Source organism: Nyctereutes procyonoides, unplaced genomic scaffold (genome assembly GCF_905146905.1).
Source record: "Nyctereutes procyonoides isolate TBG_1078 unplaced genomic scaffold, NYPRO_anot_genome, whole genome shotgun sequence".
NCBI classification, from domain to species: domain Eukaryota; kingdom Metazoa; phylum Chordata; class Mammalia; order Carnivora; family Canidae; genus Nyctereutes; species Nyctereutes procyonoides.
The window spans coordinates 1,157,160-1,176,099 of record NW_026575041.1 but is presented as its reverse complement, the minus strand read 5'-3'; the positions used below and the strand labels follow the sequence as shown (position 1 = coordinate 1,176,099).

The 18,940-nt window shown below is 51.1% G+C and overlaps 1 protein-coding gene across 8 annotated transcripts in view; it reads left to right on the top strand.

The window, feature by feature from the left end:
- NUMA1 (nuclear mitotic apparatus protein 1) overlaps positions 1-18,940 on the top strand; it is a 76,382-nt gene that overhangs the window by 50,258 nt on the left and 7,184 nt on the right. For 7 of the 8 annotated variants that reach the window (XM_055320546.1, XM_055320542.1, XM_055320545.1 and 4 more), the window contains 13 exons: positions 3,788-3,867; positions 4,994-5,076; positions 5,641-5,721; positions 7,038-7,125; positions 8,450-8,570; positions 9,081-9,238; positions 9,536-9,653; positions 9,748-9,865; positions 10,225-10,365; positions 12,277-12,399; positions 12,543-15,941; positions 16,345-16,386; positions 17,850-17,918. In XM_055320546.1, coding sequence (XP_055176521.1) covers positions 3,788-3,867; positions 4,994-5,076; positions 5,641-5,721; positions 7,038-7,125; positions 8,450-8,570; positions 9,081-9,238; positions 9,536-9,653; positions 9,748-9,865; positions 10,225-10,365; positions 12,277-12,399; positions 12,543-15,941; positions 16,345-16,386; positions 17,850-17,918 — 4,621 coding nt within the window. The remainder of the gene's footprint in view (positions 1-3,787; positions 3,868-4,993; positions 5,077-5,640; positions 5,722-7,037; positions 7,126-8,449; positions 8,571-9,080; positions 9,239-9,535; positions 9,654-9,747; positions 9,866-10,224; positions 10,366-12,276; positions 12,400-12,542; positions 15,942-16,344; positions 16,387-17,849; positions 17,919-18,940) is intronic. The other variant, XM_055320547.1, reaches the window with a different exon arrangement.

The following is an 18,940-nucleotide window of genomic DNA, read 5'->3' as shown; positions in this document are numbered from 1 at the left end:
GGAATCAGCATCTCTGTGAAGCAGCTTGGCCACCCCATTCATAGGGAAAGAATGTAGAACTGAGCTTGTCAGAGGCAGGGGTGGGGCTGTGGGGGGATGCTGGGTCTGATTCCCCTTGGCGTCTTCTGCACCTGGCTTAACCCAGTACATTGGTTAATATTCGTTGAGTAAGTAAATGAACGAAAATGTAGTTGATGACTTTTCATCACCAAATCTAGTGGGGTTGAGTAGCCTGGAATAGATGGATTCACTGTTTATTTTTAATCTTTTAAATATATTTTTTGAAATGTATGTTGGTGGTGAGATGTCTTATCAGAGGTTTTTAAAGTCCCTGTGGCTCTAACCAGCACCTGCCTTAGTGAAGTGACTGTTTTCTTGTTTTGGTACAGAGAGTACCATTTTCTCTCCCAGTTACTCAGGCAGGACCTTTCAGCAGCATCTTGAATTCCTCCCTCTCTTTGGCAGTGATTCTGCTTGGTCACCATCCTCTCAATTTGTCTTTTGAACGATTTCTCACATCTCTGGCTCTGCCTCATTTTGGATAGCAGGCCCTGGTGACCTTGTCCTTCTCTAATCTGTGCATATTCCAGGGCATCCCTATTCATGTGATCTCTGGAACCTTCCTTCAGTCCTGCTCACATTGTGGCGCCCCACAGCTGGTGGCCCTCAGTGACTCTTCATTGCCAGGAGGTTGAAATTGAAAATCTTCAGCTTTGGTTTTGAAGAGCTTTCATCAGGGGCTCATCTCCTCCCACTTCTTTCCTACTCATTCCTACCTTCATACCCTACCCATTTTCTTTTTTTCCAATCTTACAGAATTTCCTAAGTTCTGGATTTTATTAACTATATTATCATAGTGCTCCTCAGTTTATTCTTCTCATCCCCTTGTGGCCTGTAAACTGGTGATGAGATCTAAGATTGATTAGCTTAAGGTTTTCTTGTTGCTGTTTTCTGGGTTTTTTGCAAGGATACTTCGTAGGTGAAATTGTGTACCACCTATAAGTCAGCATTTTGCAATTTCTAATAAAAATGATTATTTTTCAAACCCTAATGAAGTGGTAAGTCTAGATCATTAACATCAGTGGCTGGTAAAACCATTAGGCTGACAATACCTAACCTATTTATTTTAAACATCACTGGAAGAGGCGCATTGCCCTCGTGTTGTAACATACAAGGGTGCAGCATGCTGTTTTGTTTTTTTAAGAATAGATCAAGGTGGGGTGCCTAGCCGGCCCGGTCAATGGAGTACACGACTCTTGATTTTAGGGTTGTGAGTTCAAGCCCCTCGTTGGGGATAGAGATTACTTAAAAAAATAAAATCTTAAAAAGAAAAAAAAATTTTTCCAAGGAGCTTTTGCTTTTGAGGAGATAAATTCCCTTGACCTAATGACAAGAGCAATAGATAGGTCTGGGGGTAAGGATGTCCTTGGTTTAGCCACTGTAGTTTTTATAACCTGGTGGGAAATTTTCCTAGGGAGGGTTACAAATTGAAGATGCACATTTTCCAAGTTGTCTGTCTTCTGATGCACTGCCTGAGCCTTAGATTAGGAGGAGTGGAGGTGGATGGAGAGAGAGGGAGAGAGAACAGGAATATGTGTGTGTGTGAGAGAGAGAGAGAGTGTGTGTGTGTGTGTGTGTGTGTGGGAGGAGAGGGGCTATTGAAATTCCAGGTTACCCTTAATCTCTGTCTCTGATTCAGGACAGTGCAGACCAACTTCCTTTGGGAAAACAGATGTTCTTGGTGAATGTGTTCTGGCTTTATCACTGTGGATGGTGTTACTGTTACTTACCTAAATCGGACGCTAGTTCTCAGGGGAAGATGGTGGAGGATGGCAGGGTTGGTGGCAGGTAGCAGCTGTGGGAACTAAACAGGGCTTGTTCCTTGCCACTTGGCCTTCTCTCTGGGAAAATACATTGACATCAACCTCTCTTAACAAGTTTCCTTTCTGTTGTGTATATGAATAGCCTGGAGCCAAAAGGCAGTCTCATCTCTTTGATATCTGTGAGGCTTGAATAGTAAAGTTTAATAAAGGCATTTTGCCAGAAAACCTAAAGCCCTGATATTTGTGTCACTGACCTTGACCTGTGCTCTTCCTGTAACACAGCCTCCATCTGTGGGTCAGCCCGTATGTATAGGAGTACCTCCTGTACCCTAGCTTTCAGGTTACCCAGTTAAGAGTGGTCAATTGTAAATGATGCCATTGTATCAGTCAGTGCTGTAGGAATTCCTGAGAGGGAGTGCGGAGGCATGACTGGCAGTGGTTCTGGATGGCTTCCTGCCAGAGATAAGACTTGAATTCGGTTTTAAAGGATGGCCCGGATGGCTCCAGGTCCAGCATTTTTAAACCATGTTCTGTGCAGCTTGACTTACTCCAGGGGCTTAGTAGGGAAAAAAGAGGTTTTGTGATCAAATAGGTTTGGGAAATAATGCAGGTTGTATCTTTTTCTTCAGGAAATGTTCAGTTTGGTTTAATCTAGCATTTCCCAGACATTTAACCTGAGAACCCTCTTTATTTTTATCTAATGGAATACACTTAAGGAAATTACTGCTGTGTGCTGAGGCAAGGAGTCACAGCGTTTTAGGGTGTGGGTGAGTAGGGAAGGTGGCTCTTTTAGGAGTCTGGGAGGAGGTTAGCACCTCCTGAAGGCTTTGTAGGCGTCCCTAATCCCAAACAGCTATCCAGAAAATGGGGGTTCACTTGGAAGAAGCCTTTGTAATCTTGTGAGAGAGAGAAGGAGGTACATTCATGGCCTTGGCTTAGATATTGCTGATGCTTTGCAGGATATCTGGCAGTGCAAGTTCTCTGATTCCAGAGCCTGCCCTGCCCTCCAGAAACCTGGAGGGTTTGGCTGAAACCTGGAGATTCCGTAGAACCTGGATATTGAGGAATAAGAGGCTCCCTTAATCAGTTATCTCCAGCTGTAATAGCCCAAGAAGAAAAATCCACTTTGTAACTTGAAATGGAGCTCTTCACCCCTGAAATTGAAACCACTGTTGGGGCTGTGTGAGAGCTCCCCCTGCTGCCTCCCTGCCCTCCTTGCTCTCCAGCAAGTAGCTTGCCTTTAGCTGCAGATCAAGAGTGTTGTCCCGAGGGGTGGTGCCCCCTGGTCTCAAGTCTGTTCAGCTTCAGCGTCCCACTCTTGATTTTGGCTCAGATTGTGACCTCAGGGTTGTCTGTGCTCAGCAGGGAGTCTACTTGAGATTCTTTCTGTGCCCCTCCCCCTACTTCTCCTGCTCTTTGTCTTTCTCAAATACATAAATGAAATCTTAAAAAAAAAAAAAAAAAGTGTTATCCCTCGCCTTTAGCCATCCAGCCTTCTGTCCGCTGTGTGTTGGACTTTGCCTCAGCGCTTTAGAGCCTTGGGAATTTCCTCCTGTTCTTTCCATTCTTGGGCCTCTTTTTCCCTCTGCATCATCTGCCTGACTTCCTGAGTTTCCCAGGCTTCCTGACCTTCTACAGTGGAGCTATTCCAGACTGTTGAGCCTAGCTTCCCCTTCATCTGTGCTGCCATCCTTTCCCATAGAGCTTCTTCATGTTTACTGCCAGGGTGGCAGAGTGGCATCTTTTTCAGGACTGCACGCCTCAAGTTCCCACTTGTTACCCACCACAGTTCTTTCTGACCAAATGATGTTTTGGTAATCTCCCTTGCCTCCAGCATCTGCTCTGGTTCTTGCCCAGATCCAGTGCGGACCAGGCCTGGAGGAATGGGAAGGTGGTAGGTAATAGAGTAGCGAGGAGGGAAGGATTGCTGAGTACTCGAGTCCTGATATTTGTTCTTTTTCTAGCCATGGCACTGAAGAGGGGCAGCAGATCCTGCAACAGCCGGTGCCAGAGAGACTGGAATTTGTGTGCAGTTTTTTGCAAAGTAAGCACCTTTCTTTATCTAGCTAAGAAGGAGCTGCTTCCTCAACTCCTGGGACTTTGGAAGTCCAGAGGAGCCAGCTCACAGGTGTCTGGAGGAGCAAAGGCTCAAGGCTGCTGACTGTACCACAGGAATGAGTAACAACTGTTTCTTCTGGGTCTGGTGATGCTGATGCCAGTCAGGGAGGAAGAGTGTTCCTTTAGTCCCTAGCCCATCTCTGAGATCTAGACAGAGCCAGAGGCTCAGTTTTTGGGACTTATCACCGTGGGCTCCTGTTCTCTCTCACCCTGGCCCCCACCCCACTGCAAGAAGTTGGAGGCAAGGGATGGATCTGTGTTACCCTCTTTCCCTTGCAAGAAAAATATTTACCCTGGATAAATGAATTAATTGCCTAGGCAATGGATGTGGAGCAGAGGCATTTAGGTTGAAGTCTTGGCCCTTCAATTCACAGCTTGTGTGACATAGGTTCCTTGTCTATAAAATGGAGCTAATCATAACTGCTCCTAAGGCTGATGGGTAATAGGAACAGATGAAAAGCTAGCACAGTGCTTGTCAGTCCCCTCCCTTGTGCAGTCACACACAAGAATCCTCATCTTTGACCCGGGAGCTGTCTGCCGTCTCCCCCTCAGAATTATGGGAAAGATGTTAGTAGGTTTAGATAAAGCAGAGAGTTAATAATGGGCATAAGAGCATAAGGACCAGGTGTCCCAAGTTCTCCTGGTCTCACTCGGCTTCAGTCTTCTTCTGTGACCTTACTTGGAACAAGACTCTAGAGTGACCTGGAATCTCTGGGCTCCTCCTCTGTGGTGCTGAGCAGGAGTTGAAGCATTGAGTGGGTGAGTGCAAGCTAGGTCATGGCCCAGAGCTGCTCTGAATTCCTAGCCTGCTTTTTTCTTGAACTTTTCCTGTAGCCCTTGGACTGATCTAGGATAGAACTAACTTCAGATGGAAATGTATATGTTGGGGGAGAGAGGACAATATAGGAGTAATAAGGAGGGAAGAAGTAAAGAGACTTTTGTCTCCTAGCCCCGCCAGAGACAGCAATTTTGTTCTATTCTGAGGTGTTCTGATAATCTCAGGGATAGTGTCCAGGAAGTTAACCCTGTTTTCTACATTGTCATCATTCCAGAAAACCGAAAACATCCCTCTTCTCCGGAATGCCTAGTGTCCGTGCAGAAGGCAATAGAGGGGTCAGAGCTGGAATTGGCCAAGGTACATATGGAATACCAGATGTGAGGGGCAGAGGGTGGCACCAGAGGGACCTTCTGTTAACCCAGGGGAAGTATCAGTGCTTTTATTTCTGGGGCTCATGGAAGTTGGAGGTCAGCCACTTAGCTGAGGCAGAGGCTAATTCACCCCAATATTTCTAGGAGTCCATGCCATATGACAGAGAGGTTTGCTAGACTGTTGCTGTGGGCCTCAATAAAGACCTGACAGAAATCAGGTTTCACCCAGCTGTCATAAGTCTTTTTAGCTCAGTCTCCCTCATTCCCTCTCCCGTTTCTGGGTGCTGGCCTGTAGAGAGAGGGTAGCTTAAGCTTCATATTTAGGTTCCATGAGTTCAAGAATTCAGCTGTGCACCATGCTTTTTGCACAGTGGACAGTGGGTCCTCAGGTGTTTCTGGGTCCAGTTAAGGGCAGAGACCTAGGGCTGAAATCTCGAAGCTTCAGAAGAGCCTCCAGAATAGCTCAAGGTCCCCAGAATAGCCTAGAGAGGAGAGTACAGAGAAGAGAGACAGCCTTGCTCAGTGACTATTTCTCCTATTTGGCTTCTAGATGACTATGCTGCTCTTATACCACTCCACCATGAGCTCCAAAAGTCCCAGGGACTGGGAACAATTCGAATATAAGATTCAGGTAAGTCCTGTGCCTCCACCTCAGGCTGGTGGACCTAGCCTGTACTTCATTGCTTTTCTTTAAACAGCATATAGTGTTTTCAAAAATTATACTGTAATTCTAACCATTCATTATAGAAAGTCTGGAAAATAAAAGTACAAAAGAAGGAAATAACAGTTGCCAGTAATCTCATCCCCAGAGATCACTGTTAACTTTTAAAGGATATACTTCCAAGTCCTTTTTTACATACACATGTTTTTGTTTTTTTTTTTTAACATACATTTAACTGTAGTCATAACTGTTGTATGATGGAATAATATGCAGAAATTGTTTTCTCCTCGTGTGTTCCCATGTGAGTGTGTATACTTTTTACACAGACGGTCACTCCTTTTGTCTCCTTTCCTCTAATGGGAAGGATTAGTGAGAGACAATGTCTTTGACCATTGTGATAGTCTAGCTCAGAGTGGTTACCTTCTTTCCCCCCTCCTCTGCTCAGTCGCTAAGTGAAGAGGAGTTGGTGCATCTGCTTCATTATAAAGGGAATTGACCTGGTTTCCAGGAACTACTTGTCATGTGGGTCCTGGTGTTGGCTTTGTGTCCTGCAGCTGTCCTTTATTTCCCAGAGCAGGAGGAACTGGGATGCCACAGTGGGTAATGTAGGTGACTGCGGGGGCAGTGTCCAGGGAACTATGGCCTTTCACATAGTGGTAAAAATGTTGAATCATCCCTTTTCATACTCCCTTAGCTCATGGCTCCTCTCTGAGGTTGTAGTTGTAGTGGCATGGAAGGAATGGGTGGGTCCTCTTTCAGCCTTTCCTCTGCTCTAAGCTGGTCATAGGCCTAGAAATAGAAATTCTAAAGGAATAAGGAACTGTGGCAGGGTTGGCCAGAAAAATTAGATCAACTTTGTAACTGAAATTCAGACAGAGGAGGGCAGATTTTACAGCTGAGTTGGTGGATAAGCTTTGAATGAGCCCTGGAGGGTTCTCAGAGAACAATGGTGAGGGTCATTTGGAAGAGGGCAACATAGTTAAATATAAAAGCTTTCTGATTGCACCACTTTCTTTGCCTATTTTTTTTCTGTGGTCAGGAGTGAAGTCCGATAGGAACTCCTTCTAAACCTGAGTGCATTTTTAGGGGAACTGAGGGGGCGAGGGCAAGCAGTGTCAGCATGTCTCTGGTAGAATTTTCTCAGCTGAACTGTGGGGCTCTAGGCTTTGAGAGGAAGACTGGGCTCCTGCAGGCTCCTGGGGCTGGCATTGCCCGTGTGGTGTCCACCATCTCTTCAGGCCTCTCTGACATTCTTTGATCCTCCTTTTTCTCTCCCTCTGGCCCAGGCTGAGTTAGCAGTCATTCTCAAGTTTGTGCTGGACCATGAGGATGGGCTAAATCTAAATGAGGACATAGAGAACTTCCTGCAGAAAGGTACGTAGGGCCTACTCCTGAGGATGCTGCCCTGTCTGAGCTGGGGACTGCTAGGATCCTGAAGTATTGAGAAACACAGTGGGGGGTTTGTTTGGCTCCCAACACCAGGTACAGAGTGTGTGCTCCAGAAAAGTGTATGTCATGGAAAAGGTTGACTTCCGGGCCTTGTTGCCCTCATCCCAGTTCCTGTGGAGCTCTTCCTTGCTGCCTGGCAGTGCTGAAGCAGGACATGATAAGTGATCATGTCTGCTGGTAGGGTGTCTTTGATCACCCCACACATACCTTTTTTTTTTTTTTTTTTCTTTAAGTGATTGCTACTTTAGGCTTAAAAGCTGGGAGTAGTGCCTTTTCCCCACATGAAGCTTATGTTCAGTAAGGATAAGAATAAGTGCTAAAACAGAAAGTACCTAATCTACCAAATGTGTTGCTGGAAGTACAGGAGGAGAAAGAGTGAGAGCTCCACAGGTCTTCTGATGAAGAGGCTGTCTAGTGAGGATAGGTTGTAAGATGTGGCTCTAGGCAGGTTCTCTGCCAGCTGCTAAATATGATTATGCACAGGCTGAGGGAAAAGCAGGCTCCCTTTGGGGAGCCTGTGGCACCCCGGGATGATGCCCTGAGCCAAAGGCAGATGCTCAACCACTGAGCCATCCAGGTGTCCCTCTCTTTGGCTCTTCAAATGGAGATGTTGGAAAAGTGAGTCTAGAATGTAGGCTAGGGCTGTGGGCCCAGGTTATGGGTTTGCAGGTCAGTGTGTAGATGGCCACTGAAGCCATGGGCACTGTGGGAAGAGCAGTGGGACCCCATCACATCCCATCAGGGATCTTAGAAGGTGTGTAGAGGAGAGGAGGGGCAGATAGGGAGACCAGAAATGGGTATTTAGAGGTAGGAGAGCCGTGTGAAGGTGGTTGTGGGAGCCAGGGGAGGCAAAGGTTTTGAGAAAGAGGTTGTGTTGGCAGTGTAAGATTTCAGAGTGGAGGAGTTCAGGAAGGAGGCCAGTGGCTCTGACCTGAGAAGTTGTTGGGCTGAGAGGAGATCCTGCTCTGAGCGGTTCTCAAGCTGCCTCCGCAGTGTCGGATCGAGGGAAAAGCATGAGCATTTGATGACCCGTGGAAACAGAAGCCCCTTGTTTGACGGGGTTTAGTGCCACTGACCTCTTGGATAGTCGACATTGGGATTCAGGTTCTGCCCAATGGCCTCCCTCTGCAGCTTACACATAAGTGTCTGGATTCACTTCCACTAAGGCAAGTTCTCAATTTTTAGAAAGATGCAAGATGTTCATCTTCTTACTAATCTTTATATGATTGGCTTGCTTTTTTCCCCCCAGCTCCTGTCCCTTCTACCTGTTCCAGCACCATCTCTGAAGAGCTGTCCCCACCCAGCCACCAGGCCAAAAGGGAGGTTCGCTTCCTAGAGCTACAGAAGGTTGCCTCTTCCAGTGGGAACAAGTATGTGCTGGGCCTCCTCTCATGGGACAGGGCCTCAACATCCAGTGCTCAAATCCCTGCATTCTAGAGGCTGACACTGTTCACCAGCCTGTTACATCATCAGACAGTGCTTGGAGTATCCTGTAGATGTTCTCACCTGGCCCAGTACCAATTAGGGGAATTGGTTGGGATCTATTTTTGGCGGAAGGCCTCCCTCAAAGGCTGTTCCCTGTTTATGGAATTCCTTTCTTCCATGGAGACTCTGCTAAAGTCTCTTCTCTCAGTGCAGCTCTGCAGAGGCAAGATTTTTTTTGACAAAGAAGTTAAGGCTTGGAGGAGGGAGAAGAACAGTTTTCTCAAGGTCCTGTCATGAGGTGGGAGATAGCCCTACAAACAGAGCTGAGGTGCTTGGCCTCCCAGCCAGTGCTCACAGCCCTAGAGCCCTGCTCACCCATCCCTGCCTGGTGCTCTTCCCTTCCGCCCTCCCGTTTCGGGCTCTGACCATGGCATCTGGGCCATCTCTTTCTTCAGCTTCCTCTCAGGTTCTCCAGCCTCCCCCATGGGTGACATCCTGCAGACCCCACAATTCCAGATCAGACGGCTGAAGAAGCAGCTTGCGGATGAGAGAAATAACAGAGATGAATTGGAGCTGGAGCTGGCTGAGAACCGCAAGCTCCTCACCGAGAAGGGTAGGCGTCTAGTATGCTGGCAGATGTTCTGTGAATGAGCAGTATTTGGGATTTTCATCCAGGGAAGTGCTGGGCTTATGTGAGGAAGACCCCTCTGTTCCATTGTTGTCTGTTCTGCTGGCCCCAGAGCTTAGTGCTCAGCCTTGGACCAGTCTGGCTGACCTCCTGGAAGTTGGTTCTGCCCTTGCCATCATCCTCCTTTCCCTGAGATTGGATGCCTCCCCTTCCTCTTCACTTCCCCATAGTTCTGTGCTGACCCTCCCCTCCCCTCCCCTCCCCTCCCCTCCCCCGGGGCAGATGCACAGATAGCTGTGATGCAGCAGCGCATTGACCGCCTGGCTCTGCTGAATGAGAAGCAGGCGGCCAGCCCACTGGAGCCCAGGGAGCTTGAGGAGCTCCGTGGCAAGAATGAGAGGTAGGACTCTCCCTGCTTTTTTCCCAGCTCCCCATCTACACTTGTGTATTGGGGGGTGCTGCTGTCTTTTCCAACTGCTCCCCTTCCCTCACAGCCTCACTGTGCGTCTCCATGAGACTCTGAAACAGTGCCAGGACCTGAAGACAGAGAAGAGCCAGATGGATCGCAAAATTAACCAGCTTTCTGAGGAGAATGGGGACCTTTCCTTTAAGGTGAATGTTTGGGGTCGGGGGGTCTGTCCCCAGCTGGAGGCCTGTCGGGGCGAGTTGGTCTGGAGGATTCCCAAGAGAGAGGGCTGAGAAGAATGTCCTGGCACCTGTCCTGTGCTTTAGCCTTTCCAGAGACCTGCATAGTTGGGCCTTTTCCTTGTCCCATAATTGGCTCCTGCCAGGGATTGGATTATGGCCCTGAATTTTGAGTTCCGAGTTAAAGATGTGACTAAATATCATTGGTTTGAGGCTGGTTAGAAGAGTGGTCAGATGCCTGCAGCCCCTGGAGTTGGGGAAACACACAGCAGTGGTGGTGCTGGTTTCCACCTTGGGTGACGGGGACTCCCTCTTATTTGCCTCAGCTCCGGGAGTTTGCCAGCCACCTGCAGCAGCTCCAGGGTGCCCTCAATGACCTGACGGAAGAACACAGCAAGGCCAGTCGAGAGTGGGTGGAGAAACAGGCCCATCTCGAGAAGGAGCTCAGCACAGCCATGCACGACAAGGTGACCCATCTGCTTCGGGGAGTCAGGACCACAGTCTTGACCACCTGTTCAAAGCTGAATTCCATTTACCACTATTCTGTGGGGCCTTTGGGAAGTAAGCTGACTCCTCGTCAAATTGTAATAGTGTGCTGTAATGGAAAGATTGTGGGCTGAAGTCCAGTACACCTTTGAATCTTGTCTTTGCTGTTTTTAAGGTGGGATCTTGGTGAATTATTTGACCTCTTTCTAAGCATGCTTTGTTTAAAGTGGGAAAATTAATGAGTAGCTGCCTCATCACCCACTGTAGAGCTTGACACATTGTATGGTGCAAAGTTAGCTTTCAGTGAATTCATTTTTTTTTTTTAAGCTTTTACTTATAGGGGTGCCTGGGTGGCTCAGTCAGTTAAGCTTTTGACTCCGGGTTTCCACGCAGGTTGTGATCTCAGGGTTGTGAAATCAGGCCCTGCATTGGGCTCCTTGCTCAGCGCAGTCTGCTTAAGATTCTCCTTCCTTCCTCTCTGCCCTTACCATTCATGCTCTCAAATAAATGAATAATTTTTTAAAACAAAAAATCTTTTATTTTTTATTAATTTTATTTATTTATTTGTTTGTTAAAGATTTTATTTATTTACTTGTGAGAGACAGAGAGAGAGAGAGAGAGGCAGAGACACAGGCAGAGGGAGAAGCAGGCTCCATACAGGAAACCTGATGTGGGACTCGATCCGGGGTCTCCAGGATCATGCCCTGGGCTGAAGGCAGCGCTAAACCGCTGGGCCACCGGGGCTGCCCAAAAATTAAAAAATCTTTTTTAAAGTAATCTCTACACCTAGTGTGGGGCTCAAACCTATAATCTTGAGATCAAGAGTTGCGTGCTCCACCGACTGAGCCAGCTAGGTGCCCCCACTATTATTTCATTTTTAAAGATTTTATTTATTCAAGAGGGATGGAGCAAGAGCAAGTGGAAGGGCAGAGGGACAGGGAAGAGCAGGGGCTCAATGCAGGGCTTGATCCTAGGACCCTGGAATCATGTCCTGAGCTGAAGGCATGTAACCAACTGAGCCACTCCGGTGCCCCCCCAAACTATTATTTTTATTACTGTTTTTAAGAACCCAACTCTACCACTTACTAATTAGTCCTAGGGCAACACGTTTAACATCTGAGCTTCAGATCTTGCTCTGCAAAAGGAGGATAGTAATAGCTGCCTCTCATATCTGTCTGGTGGATTAGGAATTCAGAGAGGATCCAGCACAGTCCTCGCTCTGGTTTCGTGAACAGTGGAGGTGGGGCTGAAGGACGGGTGGGAGGTGCTATGGTTGCTGTTCCCAGGCAGGCTGGGGAGATTTATATGTAAATTTATATATAAAAATAAATAAATTTATATGTAAATTTTTTTAAGATTATTTATTTGAGAGAGAGAAGCGTGAGTGCACAAGTAGGGAGGGAAGGGCAGAGGGACAGAGAGAATCTTAGACTCCCCACTGAGTGGGGAGCCTGATGCAGGGATTGATCTCACGACCCTGAGATCATGACCTAAGCTGAAATCAAGAGTTAGACACTTAACTGCTTGAGCCACCCCTTAAAAATATTTTTAAGCTGGTGAGTGTTTGGATAATCTGGGAGCCAAGACTTGTCTGAGGGAAGGGTATGTAGTAAGGGTATCTGAAGTAAACTAAGATTTACTACTTTTTTTTTAAAGTAAGGAAATCTGAAGTAAATTAAGTGGCCTGGGAGAAGAAATTAGCAAGTCATATGGCTTAATTCAGCCCTGAAACCAGGGCTAGAAAATCAGGTACCTCATGATCCCAAGTCCACGGTTTCTGGATTTTTTCCAATGCAATCTTGGTAACAGGGTGTTAGACCTCCATAGGTTGGTTGTTGGTAACCTGATGCCTGTTCCATTTCTGTTCATGTGAGGCTCTTGTTTACTCTTAGAAATGCCTTGAAGAGAAGAACGAAATCCTTCAGGGAAAACTCTCACAGCTGGAAGAACATTTGGCCCAGCTACGGGACAACCCACCCCGGGAGAAGGGCGAAGTGTTGGGGGATGTCTTGCAGGTAGGAACACACAGGAGCAGAGGTTGAGACCTGTGTCCCAAGGTTGGTGTGGGCCTGTGTTTGGTACATTCCTTCCTTCATTCTCACGGGGGCTTTGGTGATTGAGGAGTCGTGCTGATCCTCATTTGTCTCTATCTCATCAGCTGGAAACCCTGAAGCAAGAGGCGGCCTCTCTCGCTGCAGACAACACCCGGCTTCAAGCCAGGGTGGAGGTGCTGGAGACTGAGCAGGCACAGTGGGAGACCAAGCTGCTGGCCGAGCAGGGCCGCTTTGAGGAAGAAAAGCAGCAGCTGGCTGGGCTCGTTGCTGAGCTGCAGGGCTCCTTGTCCAGCCTCAGCCAGGCAAAGGAAGAGCTGGAGCAGGCCTCTCAGGCTCAGGGGGCCCGGATGTCTGCCCAGGTAGCCACTCTGACTTCTGAGCTCACCGCCCTCAATGCCACTCTCCAGCAGCAGGATCAGGAACTGGCCAGCCTGAAACAGCAGGCCAAAAAGGACCAGGCCCAACTAGCACAGACCCTCCAGCAGCAAGAACAGGCCTCCCAGGGCCTTCGCCAACAGGTGGAGCAGCTGAGCAGCAGCCTGAAGCAAAAGGAGCAGCAGTTAGAGGAAGCTGCCCAGGAGCAGGAGGTAGCCAGGCAAGACCGTGCCCAGCGATTGGCCACTGCTGCCGAGGAGCGGCAGGCCGCTTTAAAGGAGAGGGATTCTGCCCTCCAGCAGCTGGAGGCTCTGGAGAAGGAGAAGACAGCCAAGCTAGAGGTCCTGCAACAACAACTTCAGGCTGCTAATGAAGCCCGGGACAGCGCCCAGGCCTCGGTGACTCAGGCCCAACGGGAGAAGGCAGAGCTGAGCCAAAAGGTAGAGGAACTCCATGCCTGTGTTGAGGCAGCCCGCCAGGAGCAGTGTGAGACCCAGGCCCAGGTGGCCGAGCTGAAGGCCCAGCTGAGGTCTGAGCAGCAGAAAGCAACTGAGAGAGAAAGGGTGGCCCAGGAGAATGGCCAGTTCCAGGAGCAGGTCCGGGCTCTTGAGGAGTCCTTGAAGGTTACCAAGGGCAGCCTGGAAGAGGAGAAGCGCAGGGCCTCAGACGCCCTGGAAGAGCAGCAGCGTCACATCTCTAAGCTGGAGGCAGAGACCCGGTGTCTGATGGAACAACATAAGCAGGAACGGAAGGAGCTAGAAGAAGAGAGATCTGGGCGCAAGGGGCTGGAGGCCCGGTTACGGCAACTTGGGGAGGCCCATCAGACCGAGCGGGAAGCCCTGCAGCGGGAGCTGGCGGAGGCCATAGCCTCCCAGCGTGAGGCTGAGGGTGAGTGTGAACAGCTTGCCAAGGAGGTGGCCACGTGGCGCGAGCGGTACGAGGATAGCCAGCAAGAGGAGGCACAGTACGGTGCCCTGTTCCAGGAACAGCTGATGACCCTGAAGGAGGAATGCGAGAAGGCCCGCCAGGAACTACAGGAGGCCAAGGAGAAGGTGGCAGGGATAGAGGCCCACAGCGAGCTCCAGATCACCCGGCAGCAGAGTGAACTAGCTCAGCTGCATGCCAACCTGGCCAGAGCCCTCCAGCAGGTCCAGGAGAAGGAGGTCAGGGCCCAGAAGCTTGCCGATGACCTCTCTGCTCTGCAGGAGAAGATGGCAGCCACCAGCAAGGAGGTGGCCCGCCTGGAGGCATTGGTGCGGAAGGCAGGAGAGCGGCAGGAAACGGCCTCCCGTGAGCTGCTCAAGGAGCCCCCGAGGCCCGGAGACAGAGAGCCAGAGTGGCGGGAAGAGCAGCAGGGACGCCCGTTCTGCAGCACGCAGGCTGCACTGCAGGCCATGGAGCGGGAGGCCGAGCAGATGGGCAGTGAACTGGAGAGGCTCCGGGCTGCCCTGATAGAGAGCCAGGGCCAGCAGCAGGAGGAACGTGGGCAGCAGGAGAGAGAGGTGGCTCGCCTGACCCAGGAGCGGGGCCGGGCCCAAGCTGATCTTGCCCTGGAGAAGGCCGCCAAGGCAGAGCTGGAGATGCGGCTGCAGAATGCTCTCAATGAGCAGCGTGTGGAGTTTGCAACCCTGCAGGAAGCCCTGGCCCATGCCCTGATGGAAAAGGAAGGGAAGGACCAGGAGCTGGCCAAGCTTCGTGGGCAGGAGGTGGCCCAGAGAACAGAGCTGGGGGAGCTTCAGCAAACTGTGCAGCGACTGAAGGAACAGCTGGCCAAGAAAGAGGAGCAGCACCAACAGTCTCTAGGGCCGGCCAGTGGAGAAGACTCTTCTGGGTTGGGAGTGCAGTCCGAGGCTACTGGAAAGAGCGAGCAAAAAGCCCCTGAGCTTGAGGCTCTCCGGGCAGAGGTGAGCAAGCTGGAGCAGCAGTGCCGGGAGCACCAGGAGAAGGCCTCTGGCCTGGAGCGCAACCTGGAGTGTGAGCGCGCCTCCCGCACGGAGCAGGCTGCTGCTCTGGAGGCTTTGCAGGGTCGCTTAGAGGAGAAGGCCCAGGAACTGGGGCGCAGTCAGGATGCCTTAGCCACAGTCCAGAGGGAGCTGGCTACCCTCCGTGCCAAGGCCCAAGACCATATCAAGGCTGAGGACGAGTGGAAGACCCAAGTGGCCCGGGGCCAGCAGGAGGCTGAGAGGAAGAACAGCCTCATCAGCAGCTTGGAGGAGGAGGTGTCCATCCTGAACCGCCAGGTCCTGGAGAAAGAAGGTGAGAGCAAGGAGTTGAAGCGGCTCGTTGTAGCTGAGTCGGAGAAGAGCCAAAAGCTGGAGGAGAGGCTGCGGCTGCTCCAGGCAGAGACTGCCAGCAACAGCGCCAGGGCCGCCGAACGCAGCTCTGCTCTGCGGGAGGAGGTCCAGACCCTCCGGGAGGAGGCAGAGAAACAGCGGGTGGCTTCGGAGAGCCTGCGGCAGGAGCTGGCCTCGCAGGCAGAGCGAGCGGAAGAGCTGGGCCAGGAGTTAAAGGCATGGCAGGAGAAGTTCTTCCAGAAGGAGCAGGCCCTCTCGGCCCTACAGCTGGAGCATACCAGCACGCAGGCCCTAGTGAGCGAGCTGCTGCCTGCTAAGCACCTGTGCCAGCAGCTACAGGCCGAGCAGGCAGCTGCCGAGAAACGCCATCGTGAGGAGTTGGAGCAAAGCAAGCAGGCAGCTGGGGGGCTGCGGGCAGAGCTGATGCGGGTACAGCGGGAGCTTGGGGAGCTGGTGCCCCTGCGGCAAAAGGTGGCAGAGCAAGAGCGAGCAGTGCAGCAGCTGCGGGCTGAGAAGGCCAGCTATGCAGAGCAGCTGAGCATACTGAAGAAAGCTCATGGCCTACTGGCAGAGGAGAACCGGGGGCTGGGTGAGCGGGCCAGCCTTGGCCGGCAATTTCTGGAAGTGGAGCTGGACCAAGCCAGGGAGAAGTATGGCCAAGAGCTGGCAGCTGTGCGTGCTGATGCTGAGACCCGTCTGGCTGAGATGCAGCGGGAAGCGCAGAACGCTGCCCGGGAGCTGGAGGTGATGACTGCCAAGTACGAGGGTGCCAAGGTCAAGGTCCTGGAGGAGAGGCAGCGGTTCCAGGATGAGAGGCAGAAGCTCACTGCCCAGGTATGATGCCCCCACAGGTTGGACCTGAGGGAGGGAGGTTGTTTCCTCTTCTGTCCCCTCACTCGCTAGGTGGCTGGTAGAGCTCTAGTATGTTGCTCCCTACCGTCCTAAAGAAAATACCAGTAGCTTCCTCTTCTCCTGAAGGCTCTGTCCCTGGAGAGTGGACCTGTGAAGGCCATCAGCCCGTCCTAGAGGCACACATGGTGCTAGGCAGGTATACCTGCAGTGGAGACCCTAGGAGGCACTGGGGGCAAGAGTGAGCCAAAGTGGCATTTCTTTAAAACTACTAGCAGTCTCATTCCTTGGAGGAAAGTCTCAGCCTCAGTGAGCTCAGCCTGGCAGCAGGGCTGGTGCCCCTTGGGCCCTCGTTTCACTGTCTCCATTGCTCCTCCCCCATGCACAGGTGGAACAGCTAGAGGTATTTCAGAAAGAGCAAACTAAGCAGGTAATGCCTGGGGTCCCCGCTAAATGCTGGCTGCTTAAACGGTGACCCGTCTCCGTGCATGATCCCGGCCGTGGCTTGCCTCCGCCTGCTCCCGTTGTGAACTGTTTGCCAAGGGGGCAGGGTCGAGCCCTGGAGTCCGGGCCCGGGCTGCCCAGGAGTGCAATGTGCTGGGCCCTCTCTCAGGCCTCATCCCACCCAGCCCAGGTCGGCCTCCCCATCCTTCTGTCCTTTCTCTCATCTGCGTGTCAGGGATGAGGGATAGGGTAGGCTTTATCTTTCCCATGTCCGGACCAGTGCTGGCATTCCTTGGATTCCCACATCTCCAAGTTCTGTTCCGAGTGTGGGTGCCAAACTGGGAGGAACAGCAGAGGGAGCATGGGGCTCATTTAACATAGTCCCCCCTTCATTTCTGCAGAAGCCCACAAGGATGATAGGAAAGCAGCCCTCACAGGTCAGGGAGGGTCGTGAGCTCAGGACATCTGCCTGTCCCTCTGGGGCTTCAACCCTGAGCATCCAGTAGAGCTGTCTGGGAGCAGGAGAGCCAAGCTTGACCGGAAACTGAAGGTGGCATGGCCTGGCTGCTGGGCCCTCATAAGGATTTCCCTGTGGTGCCCTAGATGTTAGGGCTATTTGCCTGGCATTTAGTGGGAGCACCCTTTCTCTACCACCCCTCCTACTGAGTTCCATCAGGCCTACTGAGGAATTGGGCCCTCCTCTCCTTCCGTCACCTCCAGGGAGTCTGAGATGATGGAGGCAGTCAAACCGAATAGCAAACAGTCAACAATGGAGCTCTTGCCTCTCGTCTTTGCTGCTCCTGCTTGAGCTCCCAGAACGCCTGGAGGAGCCAGCAGTGCTTATGGCTGTTATGCTCCTTTTCAATCCCTCTCTACCTCTGCTCCTCTTCTCTCTGGGAGTGGGGTGGGCTTTGGATAGAAGGGCTACGCCTACTCTTGTCCAGCAGTTGGCCTCCCGGTGCTAACGCCACCAGCCACATTGCTAACACCAGCCTTAACAGTGGATATTGGGGAGAGGTCTGAGCATCTGTGGGCTTTGGCAATTTTGAGGAGGAGTGTTGGGTATTCATTATCGTCTGCTAGAGTTACAGACTTGGTCCCTGTTGCTGTCCCCAACTGGGAAGGTCAGGGCTGGGAATAGTGGCGGTAGTAGGGTGGTAGTGGGATGTCAGCTTCTCAGATTCAATTCTGCTAGATTTGGAGGCTGCAGGACTCTGGCAGGCCTCTTGTGTCTGCAGGCTGGGGACAGGCGAGTGTGGGCAGATGGTTCTGGCAGCCCTTGCGTATTGGGTCCTGCCAACCAACCTAAGCAGCAGGCTGTTCCTTAACTGGAGGCCAAAGAAAGGACCAGTTTCTTCTAGGAACACTGGGGATCTGAGGAAAGCTCATAATTTCTCTGGACATCCAGAGGAAGGCCTTCTGAGTCTTCTCCTCTTCCCCCTGCTCCAGGTGGAAGAACTGAGTAAGAAGTTAGCTGACCATGACCAAGCCAGCAAGGTGCAGCAACAGAAGCTGAAGGTAGGATATGGCGGAGGATGGGGCATCCTCCATCAGGCTCAGAGTGGGAATGGGGGAGGGAAGGTGCTCTGGAAGCCCTCGAAGGGGTTGCAGAGGAGGGTCTGGCAGCCTTAGACCTGCCTGCGGCTTAGGAGCCCTTGCATGTGCTTTCTTGAGGGAAGATGAGAATGGCTCCTGTCCCTCAGACCTTCAGTGTCCACTACAGTAGCCCCTAGTTATTTGTGGTTAAATTAAGTAAAAAATTCAGTTCTGGGCAGCCCTGGTGGCCCAGTGGTTTAGCGCTGCCTTCGGCCCAGGGCGTGATCCTGGAGACCTGGGATGGAGTTCCACGTCTGGCTCCCTGCATGGGGCCTGCTTCTCTCTCTGCCTGTGTCTCTGCCTCTCTGTGTGTGTGTCTCTCATGAATAAATAAAGTCTTAAAAAAAAAAATCCGTTCCTCAATCATGCTAGTTGCATTTCCCTTGCTTAGTTAGTAGTTACATGTCACTAGAGCTACCATGTTATGTTGGACAGTCTAGTATATTTCCATAGCTATAGAAAGTTCTTTGGCTAGCACTGCTCTAGACAGCATAGCCTCGAGAAGTGTCAGCAACATTGAATATTACAGTGCAACTTTTAATTCTTTCAGCAACGTCACCCTCTGCTTTGTCGAAGTTCAGGCTTCACAGCTTTTAACAAGGGCAGAGGAATTAGGCACCACGGGCCATGGGACTCACTAAAGCCCTGGTGGGACACAGAAATTGGCGGGGAGCTCAGAGCTTCATTTCCCTCAGCTCCCATCCATGCCATAATTGTGATGAATAGATGCTTATTGGGCTGCCTGGGTGGCGCAGTCGGTTAAGCATCTGAATCTTGGTTTCAGCTCAGGTTGTGATCCCAGGCTTGTGAGAGCAAGCCCCATATTGGGCTCTGCGCTCAGGAGTCCCCTCGAGATTCTCTCTCTCCCTCTGCCCCTCCCGCTCATATTATCTCTAAAATACATAAACCTTAAAAACAAAAAACCCCGATGCCTATTCTCCATT